The sequence below is a fragment of the Acomys russatus genome, chromosome 9 (genome assembly GCF_903995435.1).
Source record: "Acomys russatus chromosome 9, mAcoRus1.1, whole genome shotgun sequence".
Taxonomy (NCBI): domain Eukaryota; kingdom Metazoa; phylum Chordata; class Mammalia; order Rodentia; family Muridae; genus Acomys; species Acomys russatus.
In genome coordinates, this window is record NC_067145.1 from 8,500,828 (window position 1) to 8,522,935 (window position 22,108).

The 22,108-nt window shown below is 43.9% G+C and overlaps 1 protein-coding gene across 1 annotated transcript; it reads right to left on the bottom strand.

Annotated features, from left to right (window-relative positions):
- Positions 1–720: 720 nt before the first annotated feature.
- Positions 721–18,040, bottom strand: C9H5orf22 (chromosome 9 C5orf22 homolog). Its single transcript, XM_051150984.1, is given in 11 exon segments — positions 721–884; positions 1,872–2,011; positions 4,196–4,262; positions 6,393–6,514; positions 6,839–6,901; positions 8,700–8,906; positions 8,908–9,057; positions 9,059–9,128; positions 12,791–12,940; positions 15,732–15,877; positions 17,908–18,040. Coding segments are annotated over 11 exon segments (1,332 nt in total). The 5' UTR covers positions 17,989–18,040; the 3' UTR covers positions 721–748.
- Positions 18,041–22,108: the final 4,068 nt, after the last annotated feature.

The following is a 22,108-nucleotide window of genomic DNA, read 5'->3' on the forward strand; positions in this document are numbered from 1 at the left end:
TCTACAAAGAGAAACCGTCTTGAGAAAACCAAAACCAACCAACCAATAAACTAAAAAGACCTACAAGCAACAGCAAAAAGAAAACTGTGTCTGGTCAGGTTTGCTCTACCAGATCTCTTGCATAAAAACAAGGCTAGAGAACATTTACCAACATTTAACCCAAAACCAACATCCGTAGAGTGGTAGATTTGCTCCAAGGCTGGCAAGGATCTTTTTCTATTACTTTGGAGACTGTTTCTTTCCTGTAAGGCAGGGTACCCTGAGAACTGACAGCATGCCCCAGACACATCTGTGGTTCTCTCCCTTTTCCTGAGGCTGTCCACAGTCCGTTATTTGCTTCTCATGTTTCCCACAGGAGAGCAGAGCGTCTTTGTCTTTCATAGTGTCTGGCACATGACAGTGCTAAATAAACATCAGCTGAATGAATAAATAAATAAATCTCACATAATACAATAGAGACCTGTTTGGGAAAGAGAAAAATATCTCTCACAAAAGCAAAGACAACGGAAAGCAAGAAAGATAACCAAAAGTCCCTGTCGACTGGGGTTAGCAGACTTGATGTGAAAATAATAAAAACAAAACAAACACCTCTACCTCTACCCGACTGCTGTATTCGGCCACTGATACTGTGTGGAAATTAAAATTGTCTGACTTCACCTGAAAGCTGACATAGAAAAGTGTCCTGTGGAAGACTCCTAAGCAGAAGCACTGTAACTGCCAAGTGCAGAGGGATCTGGTGCTCTGTGCTTCAACACGGAGGAGGAGACTCTGCAGAATACACCAGGTGAGCATCCAGGGCCCCATAGAGTGAGCGCAACACACCGAGGACCCTTTCCTGGATGCTGTCAACTTGCTCGGGGGGACAGTAATCATCCAGACTCGACCTGGAGTCAAGAGAAAGAGAGGAAGACTGGGTGAGGATGAGACAGCCATTGTGCGCAGAGGAATAGCCGCGTGGGGGATGTAGAGGAACCGCTCAGAGCTGGGACATGTTTCCCCTACCGCAGGTGCTCTACAAGAACTGTTCTTTATCAGCTTTAAAAAGTTATCCTACAGGACAGGTGCAATTACTAAGGATTGGTATTTGTACTGAGACAGGATGTTGCCATACAGACCTGGATGGTCTTGAACTGGTTCCGGAGACCAGGTTGGTCTCAAACTTCCAGGACCTTCCTGCCTTGGTCTCTCAGTGCACACTAAGCATGGGCTGCAGTGTCACACTTTACCCACACAGCCATCTCCCCAGATCATCTTCTCTATGCTTTTTACTGCCCACAGCCCCCACATAGGCAAAAGTATCTTATTTCAGAGTAAGGGAAGTTTTTCATTAAATTTTATTTTTATGTGTTTGTGTTGTGTGCACCCACGTGTGTATTTCTACGGAGTCTAGGATAGGGCATTAGAAACCCTAGAATTGGAGTTGTGGTTGTGAGCTACCTGATGCTGGGTGCTGGGAACAGAACTCAGGCCCTCTCTAAGAGCAGCAAACGCTCTTCACTGCTTAGCCATCTCTTGTGTGTGTGTGTGCGCGCACACGCGCGTGTGTGGGGTGTGTGGGATGGTGGGGTTGTAAAAGATGCAGCTTTAGGCAAGTTCTATTCTCTCACCTTTACTGGCATCTAGATGCTACCTGCAGCATGGCATCTTCCAAACTTCACCTCCTCTGCTTCTGACGCTTCTGACTCCTCTTACTAGGAGTCTTGGGACAGCGCCGGCTCCACTTAGGTAATTTAGGATGATCTCATTTCAAAGACCCTTGTACTCATCACATTGCAAAGTCCCTACTGCACAGAGCGACCACACCCCCACAGGGTTCGGCGAGTGGGACACGGCCATCTGTGATGGGCTGTTACTCTGCCCATCATACTTACCTTGCAATTGTCACAAGAGTAGGCTTTGGTAGATTTTTCAATAAACAATAGACAGACTGAATGAGACACTGGATTTCTTCTTCTGTGCTGACATGATGAGGAAGTTCTGAGAAGTCACAGGTCAGCCCAGCCTGGTGAACCTGACAATGAAAGAAATTAAAAACGACACCGTGGATCTCAGAGTACTGCTCATTGGTAGTGTATGCTTAGCATGCGCAGGCCGGTCAGGGTCCAATACTGAAGACAGACAAATTCTAGATGACATTTTAAGACTTTTACTGATTTCAGATGATTCTTGAGACAGTGGGCAGTGAGGAGACAGGTAGGTCCTTAAAGCTCACTGGCCTGTGAACCAAGCTGAAGTAATGAGCTTCACATTCAGTCAGACCTCATCTCAGAAATGAAGGCTGATGGACAGCGAGATGGCTCAGCCAGTCAAAGTGCTTGCCACAAAACCCCTGGGTGTGAATTCAGTGTCAAAACCCACGTGAAAGTAGGAGAACCAATTCTGTAGGGTCTGATCTCTATACCTGCACCCCCACACCTTGCTCGTGCACGCGCACGCACACACACACACACACACACACACACACACACACACACACACACGGCAGGAGGCCATCAAGGAACGCTTCAGGCATACTTACTTGAACACACACTTGACTATATCAACACTTTTAAGCCCCGAGTATCATGCACCTATCATTCTTTTTCTTTTATGTTATGTGTATAGATGTTCTCCTTACATGTATGCATATGTAGCCCATGTGTGCAGTGTCCACGGAGGCCAGAGGAGGGCATCCGATCCCCTGGACCTGGAGTCACAGATGCTTGTAAGAAGCCATGCGGGGGCTGGCACTGAACCGGGGTCCTCAGAAGGAGCAACCAGAGCTGTTACCAGCTGAGTCTTCTCTGTAGCCCCAGTGTCTGTTATTCTTAACAAATGCCATGTTCAGAAAAGTGTGAGCCTTGGCTTAGCAGGCATTAATGGTGATATTCTTTTGCTGTTATTTTATTTTCACAAGTGAAGGCTAAGCTAGTAAACACCAGCTCACATAAAGTGGTATGACATTCCACAATAGAAGAAAACAGTACAGCCCCTCTCACTGATGGGACAGAGACAGCAGGCTGAGAGGCAGAGCACCTAGAGTCTCGGCCTGGCAATCTGGGAAATGCTCTTCATCTTTGAGTTCTGAGATGGGACCTTGCTATATAGCCCAGACTGCCTTGGAAGAAAGCATGTAGTCTGGAAACTGCTACTGTAGCCTCCACTCCTGGAATGTGGGGACTGTTCTGAAGCCCTTCCTGGCTTCACTTGAACTTTAATCTTTTCCCCAATGTACCTTTATTTTATGTGCATTGGCATTTTGCCTGTGTGTATGTCCATGTAGGAGTATCAGTTCTTGGAGTTACAGACAGTTGTGAGCTGCCATGTAGGTGCTGAGATTTGAACTTGGGTCCTCTGGAAGAGCAAGCAGTCAGTGCCCTTAACCGCCATCTCTCCAGGCCCCTCAATTGAACTTTTAAAGCTTTATGTTTTCTTAAATTTTGGATCAAAAAGGAAAATATATGCTTTAAGGTCTATGTGAAGTGACATGAAATTAGAAATGACAATTAGAAACATCCTTGTCTCTCTCACCAGTCACTACTGACAAGCACCAAAGAACAGACACATTGCAGACGTACCAAACGGTTTTCCTCTTTTTCGTGTGGCTTTTACGATCAGGTAAGTTTTCAGAAAAAGAAAAGGAGCCTAAGTAAGAACTAATGACCTGGCGTGGTGGCACACCCCGTTAGGCCCAGCACTCACTACAGGAAGGTTGAGGCCAGCCAAGTTCTGGATCAGCCAGGGCTACTTGGTGAAATCTTGTCTCAAAAATAAAATAAAATAAAAATAAATGGGTGAAATTAGAAATTACAGACTAAATCATGGATGGCGAGGTGCGACTGGACTACCAGTAAGCACAGCGAACAGAGGAGAAGTAGTAACAGCTGGGTATGGTGGCGCATGCCTGAACTACAGAGCTGTGAGGTGGAGGTGCAAGGACTTGAGTGATAGGCCAGGGCCACACGAGACCTTGTCTCAAATCATAGTAAAAAACGGTAAAAGACTCTGAGCACCTCTGCTTCTTAAGACAGATAAAACAAGAATACTTTTCTTGGAAAAATGTTTTCAAAATTGTTTCTAACATATATTTATCTTTTACTTTTCTAATAAATCATTCAGGGTCCAGCAACATGAACAGAATGCGCCAGTTTAACAAAACTTTCACCCAGAAAATTGCCTGTACAAAGGATCAATTTTACAATGATGAGATATTTACCATTTCATAGTCTGGTGCTTCCATCCGTTTTTTCAAACTTTGTACAAGTGGAACTAGTGACTCCATTCTGGAAAAAAAGCCACCCCAGACATTAGACACAGTAACCTTGAGTAGAACTAGCTACCAATAATATGCTAGATATACCCTGACCATGAGTTGTGCTGGATGTGAGAGGGCCCAGCCCATTTGAGTGGTGCCGTCCCTGGTGGGGGTCCTGGGTTCTATAAGAAAGCAGGCTGAGCAAAACATGGGGAGCAAGCCTGTTAGCAGCACCCCTCCACAGCCTCTCCACCAGCTCCTGCCTCTAGGTTCCTGCCCTGCTTGAGTTCCTGCCCTGACTTCCTTTGATGATGAGCACTGATGTGGAGGCTTAAGCTCAATAAACCTCTTCCTCTCCAAGTTGCTTTGGTCATGGTGTTTCATCACAGCAACAGAAATCCTAACTAACGCAAACTGCTGTCAGCACAGTGGGTTTCTGCTGTGACGGAGCTGACCATGTTGTTTTTGGGAGGGTTATGGAAGGGCTCGGGAACTTTGGTTAGAAGAGCCATGGAGCACTCAGTGTGATGTTCTGTAGGAGCTTGGAAGATAAAGATGTTGAGGGCCGTGCAGACGATGAAGGAGGCAAAGACTGTACTGGGACATTTGTGTCAAGAATTTGTGGTGTCTGTGCAGCTGGAGCTGAAGAATCAGCTGTGATTAATCAGAGAGTTGAACCAGTAAAGTAAAACCTTTGCATTGCTGGAAGAATGGATGCTGTCCGCTAACTGAGAAATTAGTAGTGACCGAGAAGAGCCCAGCATCACTGAGGTGAAATGTGCTGGAAAGTGTTGTCTGACAGTCAGCGTACAGAACACATGTTCCAGACACGGCTGAGGTTGTACCTGGTGCTGGCAGCTGAACTTGGCAGTGCAAGAATCACTCAGGTGGTGCTGGCTCTGAAGGTGTGAAAGGGTCATGGAGACCGGCTGAGGATTAGCGCTGTGTGACAGGACTCAGGAGAAGCTATTGGTGAAAATGCAGCCCACTTGCAGCAAGGGACCCCAGCAGTGTTGGAGGGGCCAGTACCATGGGGTGGCCACCAAGAACAGCAGCAGTGGAGCGGAGCCAGCCGGAGCCTAGAGGACAAGCTGTGTGTGCTGCAGTGGGCAGAGCTGACGTGTCACAGGCCCTTGGAGGAGCCCAGAAGACAGGGTGTGGATCCCAGATAATTAGACATTGAATTATTTACAGTGTTGGGAGTTTGGTTTTGCTTTGATCTAATTGTGACTGTGCCCTGGTTATTCCCTTTTGAAGTAAAAAGTTATTTAACTTAATTTTGATTTTTATAGGAGCTCAGAGTTGAGAAATTTTGAACTTTTAAAAGACATTTTAGAATTTTAAAGAGATTGGATATTTTAAAAGGACTGATTTTTTTTTTTTTTTTTTTAAAAATACAGGGTCTCACTATGTAGTTCTGGCTGGCCTGGAACTCACAGAGATCCTCTTGCCTCTCCCTCCTGAGTGCTGGGATTAAAGGTGTGTACCACCTTGCTTGCAATCCTTAACAAAAATTTATTATTATTACAATTATTACTTTTATTTTAGAAAAATAACTGTTTCATAGAGCCCAGGCTAGCTTGTAATTGAATATATAGCTGATGATAACCTTCACTCCTGATCTTCCTGCCTCTACCTCCAAATCCTTTGACAGAGATCACATAGAAATACTCAATAAAGAGGCCAGTGGCCAACACTAGGTGGCGTCTCCATTTTTTTTTTTTTTTTTTTTTAAGACAGGGTTTCTCTGTATAGCCTAGGCTGTCCTGGAGTTGCTTTGTAGACCAGGCTGTCCCCAAACTCACAGAGATCTGCTTGCTTCTGCCTCCCTGAGTGCTGGGATTACAGGCATGTGCTATCATGAGTGAGAGAGGATCTTTCACTGACTCTGGTGCTCATCAGCTCAGCTAGGCTGGTTGGCCACTGACCTATGAGGATGCTCTCGTCTCTGCCTCCCTAGTACTACTGAGCCTGGCTTTTAAAATAGATGCTCGGGATCTGAACTCAGGACCTCATGGTGATGTAGCAAGCACCTTACTGATGAAGGCACCCCCTAACCCTTAATTCTAATTTTAAAGAGCCATTCACCCAACAAACTTGCAAATGTAATTAAAATGAGCAATTCATGCTTTGGGAAGAAACAGTTTAGGGCTCTTACCCAGGGTTTGCAGCCCATCTCTTTACAGTTTCTTCACTGTCATCGTCACACAAATCCGCAAAAGTTGCTTCTAAATCTTCTAACTGATGAATTCGTGTGTCCACAATGTCTACCAAATCTTCCTTCAAAGACATTGAGAATGGAAGTTATGCAGGTAAACACTCCTATGATGAAAACACCAGTTCACTTAGTTAAAAGTATCTTCTGTGTTCTAGCTGGGGCTTTCGCATGCATGTGTGAGTACATATATGCGCACAAAGAATCTGGGTAGTTGAGAACATGTAACTAAGCTACAAGATTTTACTAGAGCCAGGCAGGTGGTTCCTACTTACAGTCCCAGCACTCAGGAGGCTGAATTTGAGGCCAGCCAGAACTACATAGACTGTTAAACAATCCAAGAACAAAAGTAAGGCAGTGTTTAGTGGTAGATAAAGCACAAGGTTTACCTCAGAAAGGTCACTATCAGGCTTTTTAAACTGGTAAAGCTCCTGGAGGATTTTGTACTCATCCTGTAAGACAAAACAAAAAATCCTCAGGTTAGGAGTTTCTACTGATATGTCTGTGATACAGGGAGAACACCTTAAATAATGTTCAGAGAAACTGCACACTTTATTTTTGTATTGTATACAGGCACATTGCATACTTTAGATTTCCAAAGCAGACCTAACTTATCAGGACAAGTTGATCCAGGTGAGCATGACACAGTATAGAGATTAGCTAATAGGCTACGGGTCATCAAAGTGTTTCTAATACTATAGCACTATGTGAATGGATTTATCCCATGACCTAAACCGACTCTAGCTGTTTATGGGAGACATACATGTCTTCAATGACAATGACAGAAGACTGTCCCTGTGTACCATGCAGCTACTTCCCAGGCAACAAAGAGAACCCCGTTGTACCAAAGCCATGCTGGCTAGCAGACCCGAGTTAAAGGAAAGATGACTAACACATCTAGATATTTTTGTAAGCTAAATAAAAGGAATAAATAAAATGTAACTAGGCAGCTCTGTATAAAAGCAGCTGCATCTGGTGGCAACTGTTTTATTTAGGTAGGACTAGTGCTTGCTCAGAGCTAAAATGTATAGGCACACACTGCAGCACTGTCTTCAGTGCTTTATTGCTTTTAACAATACTGTGAGCTGGGGCTTACTTACTATTTACTTTCTTTGCAGCACTGAGGACTGAACCCACTACCCTGGGCAAACGTTCTATTACTGAGATACACCCTTAGCAGGCTGTGGATGGTTGCTTACATTGCAAGTCAGAAAGGCAAGCAGGCCAGGTGAGGTGGCGCATGCCTTTAATCCCAGCACTTAGGAGGCAGAGGCAGGCAGATCTCTGTGAGTTCAAGGCCAGTCTGGTCTACAGAGTGAGTTCCAGGACAGGTAGAGATGTTACATGAAGAAACTGTGTCTCGAAAAACAAACAAACAAACAAACAAACAAACAGAAAGGCAAGTACCTTTCCCAGGATGACTTTTTTTTTTTTTTTTTGAGATAGGGTTTTATGTAGCCCAGCCTGTATTTGAACTCATGAATCTACTCCTAAAACGCTGGCATTACAAGCACGTGTCATGCCGGGCATGGTGGCACATGCCTTTAATCCCAGCACTCGGGAGGCAGAGGTAGGAGGATCGCTGTGAGTTCGAGGCTAGCCTGGTCTACAAAAGTGAGTCCAGGATAGCCCAGACTATTACACAGAGAAACCCTGTTTTGAAAAACCAACCAACCAACCAACCAACGAACCAACTAAAATAAGCGCATGCCATTATGCCTTTCCCTGTTATCTTTGTTTATATTAAAAATAAGGCTGGGCCAGTGAGATGGGTCACAGGGTATAGGTGCCCGCTACCAAGCTTGATGATTTTGAAACTAACTTTGGAAAGTTGTCCTCTGGCCTCCACATGTGTGCTGTGGCCTAAGATAAATACATGTGTGTAAAAGGAAATAAGGATGTAGGTAGTAAGTTATAAAATAGAATGCATGCTGTGTATCTTCATCTGAGATGCTTGTGAGCAGAAGTCCTATCAAATTTTAGAGTCTTTCAGACTTTGAGTATCTGGGGACTTTATAAGTGCATTTCATCATTTTGGAGTATTTCAGATTTTGGAATTTTTAATTAGGAATGCTTAGCTTGTATATAATTTTAAAAGATTGTTAAGGAACAGAAGAATATGTGGCAGAAACCATGGCCTTTGAACCTAAAGTAACTATCACCTGGCCGTTTGCAGAAAGCTTGCTGTCTGCAATCCAGAGACATGCCATGCAATCCTCAAGGTCTATGTTTTCAAAATACCACATTTACCTGAGTGAACATTTCTTTGAAGGGATTTTTGACTGAAAAAAAGTCCAGGTCAATATCTAAAACAAATGCGTCTCCAGTCTTCACCACTTCCAGGATCTCCCCAGCGCTGGCCATGCTCCGGCATGGCTGACTCTCAGAACATGAGCATGTGCACTCTTGGGAAGCATCGTCACCTCTGGCTGTCACTGTGTCCCCCTTGAAGTTCTTTTGAGCAAGAGTCGCCATTCGCAGCAGCAGCGCTCTCTGTACCTCGCGGCGCCAGCTTGGGCTTCTTTGCAGAGGACACAGAGTCCCTGTCATCCTGATGGTCACAGAATGTGTGAGGGTCTACCACAATCACATCCAACTGTAAGGGTTTTGTGGTTCTCTAGCTGGTCTTCAGGTACAAACAGACCATCACTTAGGAAGTAATAATCAGTACTTGTAACCCTGCACCAAAGGGAAAAGTAGTTTAAGGAATGAGCACACTAGCTGACATCATACTTTAACACGGCAGAAATAAGACTCACCTGGCAAAAACAAGGGGCTTTAACACTTGCACTTTCTCTTAAGTAGAAACTGCTTTCTCCACATTCTGAGCCGGCACGCTACTGCCCAAAGGGAGGATTACATGTTTTTTGTAGTCCACCTTGCAGCTAGACATGGCCACCACAGAAGCTCTGCTCGGTGACTGTGGTAGGACAATAGGTGGATAAAGCAGTGCTCTCCCCATCCCTGCTGACCAGCCATTACCATGAAAATGGAAAGCTACTTTGACCTAGGAGGACTCCCAAGACTGTGGACCAGCTGACTGGCTCATTTTGTCTTCTTTTGTGTCCAGATTGTTCTCTCTTCAACCTCTCGCTGTAAAACTCCCCAGGTAAAAACTGCCTCCGAATTCCATGAACTGAACTGCCGTGAACTCAACTCCACTGTACTGCCTCTAACGCACTAACTCAACTGAACTGCCTGAACAGCACTGAATAGAATTCAGAGATCTGTGTGCCTCTGTCTCCGGAGTACTGGGATTAAACTACCATGCCTGGACCTAAGGTTTTCTTTACCTGACACTTGCTCTATACTGGGCTGGCCTTGAACTCAGGAATCTGCTTGCTTTTGTCTTTCGGGATTAAAAATTCCTCTATATGATGTTAGGCGTGGGGTGCATGTCTTTAGTCCCAGCACCTGGAGGACATGTCTCTGTGAGTTCAAGGACAATCTAGTATCTACAGAGAGTTCTAGGTATGAAAAGCCCTTTCTTTCACACATGTTTATCCATAGCAAGCTGCACAGTGGTTCATACCTTTAACCTCAACATTTAGGAGACCAAAGGGCTGTTGTGAGTCTGTCAAATAACAGCAACAACAAAAATTTATGAAATGATTTGATTTTACAGGTTCTATTAGGTCCACTCAACACACTGAACTCACTCTTTCATACAGACCAATATGTGTTATATGTTGAGTTCTAATTACTTTAAAAATTGTATAGTAAGTACAATTTTCACAAATTAAGATGCTACTCATACAAGAGACAACACACACCACCAGAGGTAATACAGTCAAGAGTGGAAACAAATAAAGAGCACAATTTTCATATGGCAAGGGCCAGAAAGTTATGTGCACATTGATAAAAAGTTCCTCCTATCCCAAGAAAAGTTTCCTCCTATCCCAGAAGAACTGCTACTTCTAAAGACATTGGAGTAGCACAAGCTAGAGGATATAGACACTGTGTTACACAAGCCAGAGAACAAATACTCTAGGAAGGAAAGATAGATACAGACACTGTAGCAACACAAGCTACATACAGACACCGTAGCAACACAAGCTACATACAGACGCTGTAGCAACACAAGCTACATACAGACACTGTGGCAACACAAGCTACATACAGACACTGTGGCAACACAAGCTACATACAGACGCTGTGGCAACACAAGCTACATACAGACGCTGTGGCAACACAAGCTACATACAGACACTGTAGCAACACAAGCTACATACAGACGCTGTGGCAACACAAGCTACATACAGACGCTGTGGCACACACAAGCTACATACAGACGTGTGCAACACAAGCTACATACAGACCTGTGGCAACACAAGCTACATACAGACACTGTAGCAACACAAGCTACATACAGACGCTGTAGCAAACACAAGCTACATACAGACACTGTGGCAACACAAGCTACATACAGACACTGTAGCAACACAAGCTACATACAGACGCTGTAGCAACACAAGCTACATACAGACACTGTGGCAACACAAGCTACATACAGACGCTGTAGCAACACAAGCTACATACAGACACTTGGCAACACAGCTACATACAACGCTGTGGCAAACACCAAGCTACATACAGACGCTGTAGCAACACAAGCTACATCAGACGCTGTGGCAACACACAGCTACATACACCGACTGTGTAGCAACACAAGCTACATACAGACACCATAGCAACACAAGCTACATACAGACGCTGTAGCAACACAAGCTACATACAGACACCATAGCAACACAAGCTACATACAGACACTGTAGCAACACAAGCTACATACAGACACTGTGGCAACACAAGCTACATACAGACGCCGTAGCAACACAAGCTACATACAGACGCTGTAGCAACACAAGCTACATACAGACGCTGTAGCAACACAAGCTACATACAGACACTGTAGCAACACAAGCTACATACAGACGCTGTAGCAACACAAGCTACATACAGACGCTGTGGCAACACAAGCTACATACAGACACTGTAGCAACACAAGCTACATACAGACACTGTAGCAACACAAGCTACATACAGACACTGTGGCAACACAAGCTACATACAGACACTGTAGCAACACAAGCTACATACAGACACTGTAGCAACACAAGCTACATACAGACACTGTAGCAACACAAGCTACATACAGACACTGTGGCAACACAAGCTACATACAGACACCATAGCAACACAAGCTACATACAGACACTGTGGCAACACAAGCTACATACAGACGCTGTAGCAACACAAGCTACATACAGACGCTGTGGCAACACAAGCTACATACAGACGCTGTGGCAACACAAGCTACATACAGACGCTGTGGCAACACAAGCTACATACAGACGCTGTGGCAACACAAGCTACATACAGACGCTGTAGCAACACAAGCTACATACAGACACTGTAGCAACACAAGGTAGAGGATAGGGAATGTTGGTTAAGTACTGCAGCCAAAAAACCCTGATGTACACAAATCAGAGGGCATAATAATTTAACTTAGACTAAAGACCAAAAGTCACATCAATAAATTTAAGACCTAAATCTATTTATCCAGACATTGACTTATTAAAAATGAAAACAAAACCAGTGAATTTTGTTGTTGTTTTGTTTGAGACAGGGTCTCATGTAGCCTCTGCTGCTGGCCTCAAACTCACTGTGGCTGAGAATGACCTTGAACTCTAGATCTTTCTGCTTCTCCCTCCAGACGCCTAGGATTACAAGTGTGTGCCACAACTCCCAGGTAAACTTAAGGTGTTTTGTTTGTTTTTTTCAGTGCTGGGACTTAAACTCAGTGCTGTAGGCATATTAGACCAAGTGTTCTCTACCAAGCTCCATCTCCAGTCCTGTTTTTGCATCTGAAACAGGGTCTTGCTCTGTAGTTCAGGCTGACTCCTAACTTTCAGCACTCTCCTACATCAGCCTCTCGAGGTCTGTGATTACAGATATATGCCACTCACCCTGCCTGGCTCACTTCTAAAAGTTAAATTCAACATACTATAGTTGTATCAGAAGAAGCAGGGGAAGAAAAAAGCACCATTGGTTATATAAATCTATAAGGTACTATAAAGACTGGATGAAGTTAGCCAGCAAGGGAATCCAAATTCTAAGGAACGCTATTTAAAACAAAACAATCCAACTAGCAACAGATACAAGATACATGACAGAGATCAGGAGGATTAAAAATCTATTTCTGATGATCCTGGAACTATTTTTGGAGGAGGCGGGGCTTACCATGACTCTGGTAAGCTTTTAGGAGGTTATTACACGAATCCAAAGTAAAATAAAAAGCGTTCACATCCTTTCATACTCATCAAAAATGAGGACATTACCTGATGGTTGTGGTAGAAATGTCTTTGCCTACTAAGAAGTGGTGTTTGCCCTCTCTGATTTGCTGAGCCCACGTGGGATGAAGCCATATGACATGAGAAAAATGGCCAGCATAAACAGCAGGCATAATCCAGTTTTCAATACTTAATTCTCTGGAAAACAGAAACATTCCAATTATTAATGAATGATTTATCCCAAACGTTTTAAGACAGCAGGTCTCAAGAGTATGGCCTGGAGGAGGCTGAGACTACCAGGTTAAAACTGTTTTTGTTTTAAATAAATAACATCTGTACTGATGATGTACGAGCATCCTGGAGGGCTGGTACCCTAAGTGCCATGCAGCGTCTGTTAGTGGCTTCTACATGTTTCATTACCGCCATCACCCTTGTCCAAAGCTAGTTTGACTGAAGAATATTCTTGGCTTTATTAATGCTTGCTCCTGAGTAGAGATTTTTAAAAAGTCTGTGTATTAAAAAAGGAGCACACCCAAACTTGTGCTGTAGACTGTGAAGTACATCGGTTGCTCCAGGGAAAAGTACCTAGGATGGAGTTGGGAAGCGAGTACAATTGGTTCTTTGAAAGATTAACTAACTGTGGTTATTTAGACATGGGGCTGAACTGCTGGATTTTGCTTTCCAGCTAAGCTTTCAGAAGTGTGTGGAGTTTTAGAGGAGAATCAAAGAATAGTCATCCAAATTAGTAAGGAAACTACTACCTAATTTTCCAATCACTTCTGTGAGAGCATGAGTGTCCCAAAGCAACAGACAGCAACAGACTGAACGAAGCAGAGCCCAGGTGTTGCATACAAAGGCAAAATTAAAGAGATCCTAAAATATTTATATAATGTCACTTGATAGTTTTTTTTTACAAGCATTAATTTGTTTGTGCCGATATAATGATTTAATACTTTACAATGAACACCTGAAAACTTTATTTTTAACTTTAAAGAAAGTAAACAGACACAAGTATAACTCTCCTTATTTGCAAGGCTTGGTTCTGAAGAGTGTAACAGAATGCAGACACTTGGGAATGGTGGCATTACATTCAGTCCCAGTGCTGAGGAGGTGGAGAGAGGGGGAGCTCATGGTCAGCCCTGGCCACACAGCAAGCTGAGAGCCAGCTTGGTCTACAAAATATCAAAACTAGAAAAATAATCTGAGATACTAAAAAGTTTAAGAACTGTTTGCTTCATGACTAATGTGTGGTCTGAATATATGCTGAACATTCCCTTCCAATTTCTAAACAATGAAAGACAGGAAGGGAATGGTAGAACTACCACATTTCTTTAGGAATTAGTGCTCTGATTTGGAGATTTGGAAAAAGTCAACTAAAAGCTACCGTAGGCTGAAAATAATATACACTTACATATGAGACAATGACAATTCCAGGGAATTTTATTATACTGAGAAGCTAGAATGTCATTATTTGAAGATTAAATTATCAACTTTACTTCCACCTCTATGGCTTATTTTTAAGTGTGTGTGTGTGTGTGTGTGTGTGTGTGCATGTGTGCGTGTGTGCGCGCGCGCGCAGCTGCAGAGGTCAGAAGATGGTGCTGGCTCCTTTAGAGCAGTTACAAAGTGGTTGTGAGCCAGCCAGTGAAGATGAGAGCAATCCCACTTGGGTCTTCTACAAGAGTAAGTGCTCTTAACTGCTGAGTCTTCTTTCCAGCCCCATCTCTATGATTTTGTAAAAATGAAAGTCAACAGGATTTGTGACCTGAAAATAAAGACACTAAGATGTAGGAAGGATGTAGGAAGGAGACAGTCCTAGAAAGGACAGGCAAATTAAAGGTGTTTCATTTCATAATTATGAGATCGCTCTTTAGAGAAGTCACATCTTCTTGTACCCTATTCTGATTTTAGTTGGGGACAGGAAAGGAGAACATGCCCAGATTACTTTTCAAGTATTTTCTAATGTTCCAAATTCTAAATTACAGGCCATCTTCTATTGGCTTAGCTGTTTTTATAATTTTTTTTTGCAAAGCTTTATTGGAACAACCTCTTGTCATTGTTTATAAAACATATATGATTGCTTTCACATTACAAGCAGTTACTATATGGATATAACGCCAGGAAACCTAAAACACATACAAACATTTACACACACACACACACACACACACACACACACACACACACACACACACACAGTCTTAGTTTCTGTTCCCGTTGCTATGATAAAATACTATGACATAAGACATTTAGAGTTTGGCAAGAGGGCTGGAGGGATGGCTCAGAGGTTAAGAGCACTGTCTGTTCTTCCAGAGGTCCTGAGTTCAATTCCCAGCAACCACATGGAGGCTCACAGTCATCTATAATGAGATCTGGGTGCCTTCTTCTGACGTGCAGGTGTACATACAGGCAGAGCACTGGATACATAGTAAATAAATAAATAAATCTTTAAAAAAAAAAAAATAGAGTTTGGCAAGGAGGTCAAGGTAGCGAGGGCTTAAAGAGCCTGTTACATCCATAATCACGGAACAGAGATGAATTAAAGGTGCTGCCTCACTTCCTCTCTGTTTACTCAGCCCAGGACCCAGGCAGGAACGGGTCCACTCACAGCGGGAGGGTCTTCAAACATCTACTAATGCCCCACAGGCAGGCCCAGTAGCCCACTTCTCAGATAATTTTAGATTCTACCAAGTTGACAATTAACACTTAACCATAAAGAGGTTTCAATGTAGCCCTGGCTGTCCTTACACTGTAATTCTCCTGCCTCAGTGCTCCAAGGGCTGAGATCACAGGTATCAACCAACATGTCTATTCTCTATTTTGGCTCTTTCAGCTTGTAAAACACTTTTTCTAAGTTAAAAAAAAAAAAAAAAAAAAAAAGGCAAACAAACAAACAAAACCCCCAAACATGACTGTAGTAAAATTCTATTGTTTAGTATCTGCTACATGTTGTATTTCAAATAAATAAAATATAGTAAAACAATGTTACCCAAAGAGTGCTTCTTTATCAAACACAGTGTCTGCTGGCATATTCACAGGAATGAGCAGGTCTGGATGGGAGTCAAGATGTAAGAAACTTATATTACTGGCAGGAAGATGTTTTGAACCTATGGCTCGGTATATGAAGGGCAGAACCTGTAAGAGAGGCACAGACACATTGAGAATTGCACACTGTCAAGTGTAGACTAACTTTTAATTGCCTGCTTACTGTCTTGGAGGCTCACTGCCTCTGTCTGCTAACCGAGGCCTAGTCCTGGAAGCTTCTAGCCTCCATACCATCTAACTTAGGCCTACTATGTTTTCAGCCTCTGAGACTTACTGCTGAATAAGTTCACCCCTTCTTGTTCTTTTCTTTCTTTCTGTCTTTTTCTAGATAGGATTTCTCTATGTAACAGAGCCCTGGCTGTCTTGGACTCACTTTGTAGACCAGGCTGGCCTCGAACTTACAGAGATCCACCTGCCTTTGCCCCTCGCACGCTGGGATTAAAGAGAGTTCTTTCTGAACTCTGGCTGGCTGGTTCAACTCCTCTCCCAGCCAATTTAACGCAATCTGGCTTTTCTCTTGGCCCCTGAATTGCTCTGCTTGGCCTCACAAACTAACTCCAGCAATCTTTTCTAATCTTCTGGCTTCTTCTCATTCTCTGGCTCATTTGGTCTTCACCTGAGTTCTTTCTCTGCAACTCATCACTCTATTACTGCCTTGGTAAAAAAACGGGCATGGGGGAGCATGTCTTAATCCCAGCACTTGGAAGGCAGAGGCAGGTGGATCCCTGTGAGTTCAAGACCAGCCTGGTCTACAAAGAGAGTCCAGGACAGCCAGAGCTCCTCAGAAAAAATCCTGTCTCGAAAAACAAACAAAACAATAACAACCCAAACCCAACCAACCACAAAAACCCTTAAGAAACCCCAATCCCCCCGACCCCTCAAAACCCCAAAACTCTGCCTCTCTCCTCATTCTCTGTGCTGCTCCCTAAAGTAGCTTCCCTTTCCTGTTTCTTCTCAGGAGATGGGCATATCCTTTTCTGTCAAGTCTTCTCTGATTTGTCACTTTTCCTGCCACCTAACTAAACAACACTTTAAACTTGGGCACTTCCTTTTACAAACTAACTTTACCTTCACTGTGTGGGATTAAAGGTGTGTACCATCACGCCGGGACCTAAGCTTTTCTTTACCTGAAATGTGCTCTATACCAGGCTGGCTTTGAACTCAGTTCTTCTTGGATCCTGGATTAAAGGCATGCCTTTATTCCAGCTGGATCACACAGACCTAGAAGGTCTTAGGATGTGATCTCTTGCCAGAACAGACATGTTCTGAATTGAAATTCCTCTGCACACAAATTTGAAGCGTATCAGGTTGTTAAAAGTGGGAAAATAAATTTCTTTACCATAGATGGTTCTGATGACAACCTCCATCTCTATCACTCAACAGACCAGAACCACTCTCTCTAGCTTTACCTGCGTTCTAGGTACAGTTTTGGGGCATTTTCTGTCACTTTAGGTTGATGGAGCTGCACTAGATGCCAACTTTTCCTTTTACACTCTATAAGCCTAGGTTTACTACTAAATTTCAAAGCACAGACCAACCCAAAGTTTGCTTTGTCTTAGAAATCAACTTTCTTTTCCTTTTTAAACTTTCTCCATCAGTAAATCCCTTTCTCCCCCTTTCTTCTCGGGGGAGGGGGAGGGGTTGCGCCCAAAGTCTGTGGCACTCACTGTACCACTGAGCTTCACTCTTGATACACACACACACACACACATATATGGAGGGAGGGAGAGAAGAGAGAGAGAGAGAGAGAGCGAGGGGAGAGGGAGGAGAGGAGCGAGGAGAGAGAGAGAGGGAGAGAGAGAGAGAGAGAGAGAGAGAGAGAGGGAGAGAGAGAGAGAGAGAGAGATCCTTTATGAGTCCTTTAAACAAATTTCCTAGACCCATGGACCTCTGGCTTGGTTGTCTTTCATAAGTTTCTTGCACAGCACTGCTATATAAACGTTAATAAACGTCGAAGGCTTATGTTCTCTCAGTAACAGCGCTATAAAACGATCTACGATTATTGTTCCCATTTCACTGGGAGGGTTCAGGTTCGGTTTGGGGCAGGGGGCAGCCAGCGTTAGTTGCCGGTCAAGGCTCCGCAGGCTGCCTGGGTTCAGTGGCGTCTGTCGCCAGCTCACCTCCTGGTGATCCTCCACCACCCATACCGGGAGTTTGGGGTAGCGCCTCAGGCGCGCGCGGTCGCCTCCAGTGTCACTCATGTCTCCGCGCGACTCGGGAGGCAGTACCTGCGAGGTGCCGGGACAGAAGCCCGGCATCTCATCCCGCCCCCCACACCCAAGCCGCGCGCCCCACCTCCCTCACGAGGCGGAAACGCGCGCTCACCCGGTTGCGCTTCCGGATTGGACAACGACAAGGTGGAGGGGCGGGTGTAAGAGCTGTAGCCGATGTCAATTGGTCTATACGTCTGTCACTCTCCCTGACTCGCCAATCACGGCGCAAAAGGTGTTGAGACGCTCTCCGGAGAGTTTTCCCTCCCTAGGCCTAGCTTTCCCAGGTTTGCTTTTTTAATTCCCTGGGTTTCCTGTTCCGGAGGCGCGGGCGGCGCCGCTGCCGTGGAGGCTGTTAAAGTAACCGGGGCTCGGCTCTGGCGGTGACCCCGGCACGCTCTGTAGGTAAACGGGGACGCTTGATGCCTGTTTGGAGAGCGAGTATCGAGGGTCGGGATCTAAATGGAGTCCGGGGCTTCAGCGAAAAGGATGGTGGGAGTTGGGTCTGGCAGCACCGGTGCAGGTCGGCCGCCTGGAGCGAAGTGGCGACCCTAGGCACAGATCCCGCATTTACGCAGAAGCGGGATGGGGTGCCTTTCATCTGTTCGTGGAGCGCTAGCCACGCTCCAGGCGCGAGGCCGCCCCGGGCCGGAGGGGACGCGAGTCCCGAAGTCCCGCGCTTAAGCTCGCAGGCTGGCGGGAGATGCAAACTAGAAAACGTGCAATTGTGTATCGGCCAGAAGGAGGCCTGGCTGCACGTTCAGCCAGGGGAAAGTCAGGCGTCTCGGTGACACCTTGCAACTCCTGTGTGTCCGTTGGCGTTCCTGGACGAGTGAACTGTTAAGAGTAGCTCCCTTGGTTTCCCTGTTTTCAGGTGGCAGCCCAGGAGTAGGCGTTTCCCACTTGAATTCATTGACTTGAATTTAACTTTGCATCCACAATACAGTGATACAATATTTTCTAGCCTTTCAAACTGTAAAAACACCCAGGGTGGTCTAGTAGTGAGTGTTCCGTTCCTTTTTTTTTTTTTTTTTTACACTGTTGTGAGGTGACAATTCCCCTGACTGTTGCTCACCTCTAGATTCACTATATTCCCTTTTGTTCTCCTGGGCTCTTCACGTGCTTATTTTCTTGTATTTATCACATTGCATTTTCCCTTATGTAGTGTTCGGGGTATTATTACTGTTATTGTTATTTAAACATCTGTACATGAGTTTTGATATCCTTGAACTCTGCAGGCTTGTGTGCCTTATTCATCGTTGAGTCTTCAGCGTTTGGGATGGTGTCTCACATGTATTGGTTCAGGAAATGACTGAATCACTGAAAAAACGCCTGCTTCCCAGGTGGTTTTGTTAATGCAGGTTTGTGGTGAGAAACAGAAGGGAAATGTAAACTTAGGGATAATGCAACAGTGTACAGTGAGAGGGAGTAAAACTTTCCTGGCGTTTGTTGTGTGCAGAGGCTGTGAAGGATGCGAACATGAGGAGTGAGCCTATGATTTCACGGATCCAGTATCATCCTGGAGGAATTCAACATGGGCACACATGGCTGCCACATGAGGCAGTTTCTGGTGAGTTCAGTAAAAGAGTTTAGGGCTAATAATCAGTAGCTCCCAGCAATTGATAGAACTCAATTACGTGTATTTTTTTCCTTTGTCAATTTGATAAACTCTTAAACACGTTAAAAATTTTTATTTTTGTGTATGTGTGTCTATATGCATGAATAAAGAGTATAGACTAAGCAGCAGCAACCTAGAAGGGATGAAATTAATGTTTCCAGAGAGTCCCTGTCTGGGGGGGGGGGGGCAAGAAATTATGTTTCCGAAAGAAGTCAGGAATGCTTCACAAAGGGGGTCCAATAAGAGGTTGGCTAGTGGATGGGAATTCACTGGATAAGCTGGGGAGAATGAGACCAAAGAAGTTTCATGATAGTGCTCGGTATGCAACTGCCCCCACCCCCATGGGCTGAGAGGGGCTTTGTCGGGAAGGAAATAAGATGACAACCTGCTCGGGTCTGGGCCTCAAATGCCAAGCATGGAGTTTGTGCTCAATTCCGTTGGCTGTGAGTAGCCTGTGATGCCAGCAGTAGGTCACTGGGCCCCAGGTTTAGCCATGAGAGCATTGGGATGAGGAGTAATCATTAGTCATAGTATTCGGTAGCTACTGTTTATTAAGCAGTAATTGATAGAGCTCAATTCTTTTTTTTTTTTTTTTTACTTTGTTAGTTTGATAAAGAAAAACTTAAACATTTAAAACAATTTTATTTGTGTGTGTGTGTGTGTGTGTGTGTGTGTGTGTGTGTGTTAGTCAGTCAGAATTCTCTGGCTGTAATGCCAGTGAATAAATGGACTTGCTAACAAGGCAAGAGCAAGCAGGCAAAGAGCAAAAGATGCCTTCTTCCATGTCTTTATACAGGTTTCCAGCAAGAGAGTGTGACCCACATTAGATCTAGATTAGAGATTGGGAGTAAAGGTATGTCTGCCTTCCTCAAAGATCCTGACTAGAATCGGGTCTTCCCACTTCAAATTAAGCAGAAATCTCTCATAGGTGTGCGCTCCATGCAGTCAAATTGACAGCCAAGAATAGCCAGCACAGTGTGTCTAGGATATCCTGCTTTATCAGATATTTATATTTATTATGTCTCATAACAGTAATAAAATTATAGTTATGAAGTAGCAATGAAATAATTTTATGGTTGGGGGTCACCAGAACATGAGTAGCTGTATTAAAGAGGTTGCAGCCTTAGGAAGGTTGAGAACCACTGCTCCACATACGTGTGTGTGTGTGTGTGTGTGTGTGTGTGTGTGTAAGTACCTCCAGGGGCACAAGAGAGCACTGGATCTCCTGGCCGTTGGGAGCCACCCACTGAACTCCAAAAGAGCAGCAGGTGCTCTTTAACTGCCCAGGCATTCTCTAGTCCCTGGAAATTTGTTTCTACATTAAAGCTTTTTTGCATTTAATTGTGGGGGTTTTATGAGACAGGATTTCTCAGTGTAGCCTTGCCTGTCCTAGTGCTGTAGACCAGGCTGGCCTGGAACTTGGAGATCTGCCTGTCGCTGCCTCCCGAGTTCTGGGATTAAAGGTGTGCACCACCACAGCCCAGTATTGTATTTTTTTATTTTTTAAAGAAGCATTTAGCCAAAGTTCATTTCTGTTTACCATGTTCTTCTGTAGGAAGAAGTGAGAATGAACGTAAAGAATGGTATCTGTTGTGTTAGGAAGGTTGTGGGTATATTTGATTTTGAAAGCCAGTTTCACTGATTTTTGTGTTTGGTTTATGACTAATTTATATTACAGTGAAGGGAAGAGTGTCTGTGAAGGATGGGGGAAATCTTTCCTTCGATCTTTTGTTGTTGTTATTGTTATTGTTGTTGTTGTTGTTGTTGTTATTATTATTATTATTATTATTATTATTATTATTATTATTACTACTACTACTGTGTGAGATAGGATGTTGCTATGCAGCTCAGGCTGGCCTCAGATTCAAAAATCCTCCCTATTTAGCCTCCTATGTGGTATATATACATGGAATAAACAAAAATGTAAATGTCCAAGCTTTTTTTTGTAGCAGTAGTTGCCATAAAATGTATACAAACATATACACTTAGTGTTTACACAGTTATAGTGCCTACAGAACAGTTTAAAGCATTCATTAAAATGCTGATGGCCAATGATGCTGTGGTCAGAATAATATATTTTTACTCTACATGGGACTAAAGCTTCTAAAAATTTGCATTCTCTAGGAAGTAAGGATCTTCCTGCTTTCCTTTAAAAACAAAACAAAATAACAACAACAAAAAATCCAGAAGTATAAGTCTGGTACGTCTTCCCTCAGCAGTAGGCACCTCTTTCGATCTTTAATTAAACCAGAGATGGGAGGTGGTTGTGCTTTCAGTCAGTTTAGCAACGATAGTTTCGAGTTAGCACAACTGCACAACTAATCTGGATGGCAGGACAGACAAGGCTACGCAGAGAAGCCCTGTCTGGAAAAACAAACACAAAACAAAACAAATTACTGATAAGATAATTGTAAGCAAAAACAAAACCTTACTTTATAGCTCTGGCCGTTGTGAAAATGTGCTTTTACAGTTTATTCTTCCTGTCTTTAGAAC